General features: G+C 51.3%; 1 protein-coding gene across 1 annotated transcript; it reads right to left on the bottom strand.

Moving 5' to 3' along the window:
• Window positions 1-1,915: 1,915 nt before the first annotated feature.
• On the bottom strand, window positions 1,916-4,064 carry LOC126525253 (pyrethroid hydrolase Ces2e-like). Its single transcript, XM_050173282.3, has one exon. The coding sequence runs from the start codon at window positions 3,377-3,379 to the stop codon at window positions 1,916-1,918; it is 1,464 nt and encodes a 487-aa protein (XP_050029239.3). The 5' UTR covers window positions 3,380-4,064.
• Between the last annotated feature and the right edge of the window lie 1,158 nt (window positions 4,065-5,222).

Genomic DNA, 5,222 nt, shown 5'->3' with positions numbered 1-5,222 from the left:
AGCACTCGTAAATCTCCCAGATATGCTTACAAGGGAACTTAGGCCGTCGCGCGAAATAGCCGCCAACTCGTTTACTGAGGTGCGTCCGCTTGCGGCCACCTCCTCGATGTTCTGCGGACAGAAGCGTGTGTTCTCTATGCGCCACTCTCTTTCCTGCTGGTCCCAGTGGCTCGAGAAAGTAGATTCGCCGGAGAGGACGACATATTTCCAATTCGGCATCCTCTAGCTGCTGGGATCGAACGGCGAACTTCAGCGGAGCTGTTTTATTGGCAGCTCTGAGAAGGGGCTTCCGAGTGGCGACGCAACTTCGGAGTGCAGCTTCCCTTAACCTTCGCCGTACCATGCTGTCACTTACATTTCCTAGGTCGAGAGTACTGCGCACGTCCTTCGCCCTTTGAAATGGCTTCTCATTCACTGCAGAAACAATTTGTAGGTCTTGGTCCATCGACGTTGCGCAGGGTCGCCTCTTGTGCGGCGCATCCTTAATGCGTCCTTCATCTAGGCATTCTTGGACTATCCTGTTGACGGTCTGCAACTGGCAGCCTGCCAAGGCAGCAATGTTGCGCTGCGTGTAACCTTTCTTTGGCAATTCGACGACTCTTCCCGCTTATGCAAAGGCACTCGCGACATCGTTGGACGCTGAAACACAGATGACTGCTAGGCACGGACAGCCGTGATCTGCTTTTATAAGCATATTCCACGAAAGAAAATATAACACTGGTGTATAAATTATCAGCGAACGCCACCTAGATATAAGCAAATCCTGTGAATCCCGGCAGGCTACGTCACGGCCTCTCCCTCGGTAGTTACCAAGCTTGATGGGTCATTGGATGTGGTTTCCGCACTGATATCGACTCATATGATCGCTTGCGACCGTTGACACGCAATCAGCTGCCATTTCATAGCAATGCTAGCGAAGCGGGAGTGCAAACAGTTAGCGGAACTGTGTCGCCCTTTTCACTTTGTTTCCGACAGCTGCCGCCGCGATCGCCCCACGTCGGGTTCGAGGCTATTTGCCACGCGCTCGCGTGTTCCCGCTCATATTGCTCAGGACAGTACATACGAATTTAGAACAGGTAATCGCTAATGACGTCACAGCCGGTGTTTCGCTTGCAGTTGTCCACTACCTATGTAAACACAAAAATAGCCATGTCGTAAGCTCGCGTCGAACGGCCGCCGTAGAAATCTCGCTGCTGCCCTCATACGTTCATTTTCAACGTGGTCGCCGTCGTACTGTTACCACACGCACGCACGCTCGCAACCCATACACACGACTGCTCAATTTACACAAACACCTTGCTACACCTGGACTCGCTTTGCAGAGCCCCAACCAATGCGGGGCGGGCAACTTGTAGGTACGGAGGTAAGAAATAGACATAATCGAAGGTAGTGAATCCTTACAAAATACTGGCCTAGTCTGGGTCCTCCGGTGACATCAAATGCATCCGCCTGTTAGTTGATCTCGTACTTACGAAATACAAGACAGACGGATTTAGCGAATGTTAACACGAAAGTGGTTCTTTACACTTCTGTTTTTCGCGTACGCGTGATCAGGATTTGTCGAAGTTATGCCACTTACAGATATTTAGTAGATACAAAAACATTTCTGAGCAGGATTTCTTGTTGGGCTAGAGTTGGTTCGAACGACCATTAGAAGAGGGGAGCAAATTGATTCACATACGCAGAGGACAGGCGATATAAGCGGTCTGTTTCGTCTCGGCATTCGTTTGTCGTGTCTGTCCTTTCTGTGTGCGTCAATGGGTGGGTGCGCCCTCTCTTAATGAAAACATTTCTCGGCAAATTAAAACATTAGTGAACTTACGTGAATGTGTCGTTTTTCCAGAGCTAGCAAAATTCCGCCCATCGTTTTCCTTGTGCGTGAATTATTGTTCTGTGAATGATACCAAGAAGCGTCTTACCCGTTATTTGCGAAATTGGAGAGTGTGCGAATCATGCGAAGCGTTGTTGCTCTTTCTTCGGCCGTACCAAGCTCAGGGTAGAGAAAGGTTACTGTGCCGAATAATACAAGCACGTCTTCGCCGTGGGTTGTGCTGTCGCCGTCGAGCAACGTAGACGATGGCTTTGGCTCGTAGACGTAGTAATAAACGGTCGCCCCGCTTTTCGCGAGCTTGGTTGCGAAACTCATTGCCGGACAACGGAAGAGCATGTCGTCGATCAAGTCGACCCAACCTTTATAGTCTGGGTCGTCGACGTCGTAGTGCTTCTCTTTGAGGATATCGAACATGATGTCAATAACCAGATCGCTCACACCGCCGAAGCGCTCCTTGAACACCGCCCTGATGGTTTCTTTAGGATGCGCCTGCTTTTTGCCTTGAAACTGCGGCTGAAGGGTCTGGAACAACGACGTGGCCTCGTTCAGGGTATTGCTCATCATAACTTCAAGATGCCTTATGTCACGTTTACCAATTTCTACGGCGTCCGCGGGGAGCAGTGGTCCCTCTCGGCTCGGTGTGAGTTGCATGTGTACTTCTTCGGAGGCTTCGAGGAGTGCCGAGGCGTTTCGCTCTTGAAGACAGCGCAACACGGCGTTCGCATTATCCGACTGGCACTGAGTGGCATCTGCGATCGCTTCGAAAGTAGCCCGTGCCTTGTTGCCCGCGTTAGACATCAGGTCCGGTATCACGGTGCCACTCAGGAGGTAAGCCCTATTGAAGGTGGACGGCGAACCCAGCGGACTAGCCATCAGGAGCGTCAGCGATGTGGCGCCTGCGCTGTCGCCGGCCACCAGGATGTTGTCGCGGTCTCCGCCGAAGCGACCGATGTTGTCGCGAACCCATCGCAGGGCCAGAACTTGGTCGTGCAGGCCCATGTTGCCCCGCACGCCGTGACCCGTGCCCGAGTTGAGGAAGCCGAAGACTGAGACGCGGTAGTTGGGCACCGCGACCACCAAGTTCCCCAGGCCGGACAAGAAGCGGCCGTCGTAGTAGTCGTAACTGCTCACGCCGCCCGCGAAGGCGCTTCCATGCAGCCAGAACACGACGGCGTGCGCTTTTCCAGGATTCGCGCAAGTACCCGGCACCCATACGTTAATGTGCAGGCAGTCCTCAGTCGTGTTGGAGGGGTCCATGGTGTAGTTCCTTGGCTTGTGCGTGTCCGGCTGCTTGCAAGGTGGTCTCTTGTATGTGGCGTCGAAAACTCCGCTGCGCGGTTTCGCGCATTTGGGCGCCATAAATCTGTTTTGGCCAACGGGAGGTTCCGCGAAGGGGATACCGTAGAAGGCGACGGTGCTGTAGACGGTGTCTGTGATGTTGTACTGAACGAGTTTGCCTCGGACTTTTCCTGCCGAAGTCCATACGACCAGGCATTCTGACGATGTCCGAGCAGCTGGCAGAGGGTCCTTGAGTTCTAGGATGATCATGGTAGTACAAAGGACCAAGCCGACGATGCAGAGGCTCACGGCAAGAACCCTGCAACTGAAATGGCATGATGTAAACACAAATGAAATAAGCAATGGGCAAGGGAGGTGAGCAGCGTCTCGGAAAAAAAAAGCTAGCAAAGTGCATTTACATCTTTTATCACTTGATCACTGTGGTCAGCAGCAGTGAGACGCCGACTCGTCAATATAGGCCCACGTTATCTTGTAAAGAGCACTGTAGGAGGTGATTGCACGATGTTGTGGAACCATGAGTTATAGGTATAGTTGCACTTTACAGTGTTCTTTTACTGCTTCAAACGTTTTTTTTTTTAAAGCCCCAATATCTGCTTGAATTACGTAACTACAGAATAATTGTGTCCTGGTCCAAATGATTTCCAAGGAAAGCCAAGGCAATCAGTTTACTTATTAAACTAAGTACAGTATTATTGGCGGCGAGGAGTTACGGAGTCTCCATCTATCGGAAGCGCCTCGCTGGCGTAGTATGAGGGATCACGTGGCGCGCTCCTCATAGGTTTTGCTGTCAGCGCTCACTGAAAACGCCACGCGCGAGCTCTCCCGGATATTTCTGTAAGTACTTTCGAAACGAGAGAAGTTTTTTACTGTCTAAATAATAATCTTGGGCAAACTGAAAGTACAGAATCGTTTACAGACGCTATGTCTCTTTACCGAATACGTACAGTGAACGCCACTGCGCCCGGTCGCCGCGATGGAGTCTCCCGAACCGGCTTCTTGCGTGAAAGGTAGGTAAACGCTGAGAGCAAACTATGTGAAATATGTTCTTATAGTGTTTTTATAACTAAATGGAGCGTAATAGAATGAAGCCTCAATGCAGCGATCGCACAGATTCGCAGCGACCGACTGCGCGTCTGCATGCTTGCCCGCGTACTGTTTCGCTTTCACCGCGAGCGCGTTTTCGCGCCGTGCCATGAGCTTTAGGCGGCAGAATATCAGAATTTGACAGCATACAAGCAACCACTGTTGCGTGGGCGCTATCAGAGCTATTCAAAAATAATTTCATTGTAGAGGCTTGTGCCGTCGCGACGATTCAATGTTTTTTTTTTTTTCTTCTAAATTCTTGGACGTTTCATTGTTATTTCTCGAGTTGCGTCGCACTGTATCTTTATCGGTGTTCTCAGCGTGCGATTCCCGCTGCTTCTTTCTTGTAATCCAGTGCATTAATTCATAACACGTACGAACATGACCATATGCCATGCCCTTTTTTAATGTGCTTCTTACCGCTCCCTTTACACTCCAGTGAACTTGCCAGTATCTATAGCATCGACAAGTTCATAGACCAAACCGTCATGACATTAGTCGGGCAGCGGACTCGGGCGAGCGTCTCAGTGCGCGTTTTCCGAACATCGCAGACCCGGCGCCGTAACAGAAATCTTCCTCGCGTCTGTGCTTGCTGCATACCCGAGTTGTAGCCGATGACTGTTTGCCGGTTTTATGTTTCGCGAGCCAAGCTTCACGCAGCTTCTTGTCCTGCGGCTACGTGTGAATAAGGCTGACACCGGGCTCCGTTGCGTAAGTCCGGCACTGCGGCACCGAGCAGTAGCCTACCATGTTGCGCGCCTTCAAGGGCAGCCACTACCTATTGAAGTGTTTTCATGCGTTGTAAGGGAGACACTCGAAGCGGGAAAATCTCGCCACTAAATGAGGACCGCAGCGTACGAGGGAATTTGAACTCTCGTTTTCTGCTCGCTTCGGCGCTCCCGAAGCAGCCGACGCGGCCGCTATGTCCACGTGATCCCTAATAGAACGTCACGCCGACGGTGGCGCCAGCTTTTGCAGTGGTGGAGTTCGAGGCCAATACTTTTTAGTT

The sequence above is a fragment of the Dermacentor andersoni genome, chromosome 3 (genome assembly GCF_023375885.2).
Source record: "Dermacentor andersoni chromosome 3, qqDerAnde1_hic_scaffold, whole genome shotgun sequence".
Taxonomy (NCBI): Eukaryota; Metazoa; Arthropoda; class Arachnida; order Ixodida; family Ixodidae; genus Dermacentor; species Dermacentor andersoni.
This window is presented reverse-complemented; position numbering and strand designations above follow the sequence as displayed.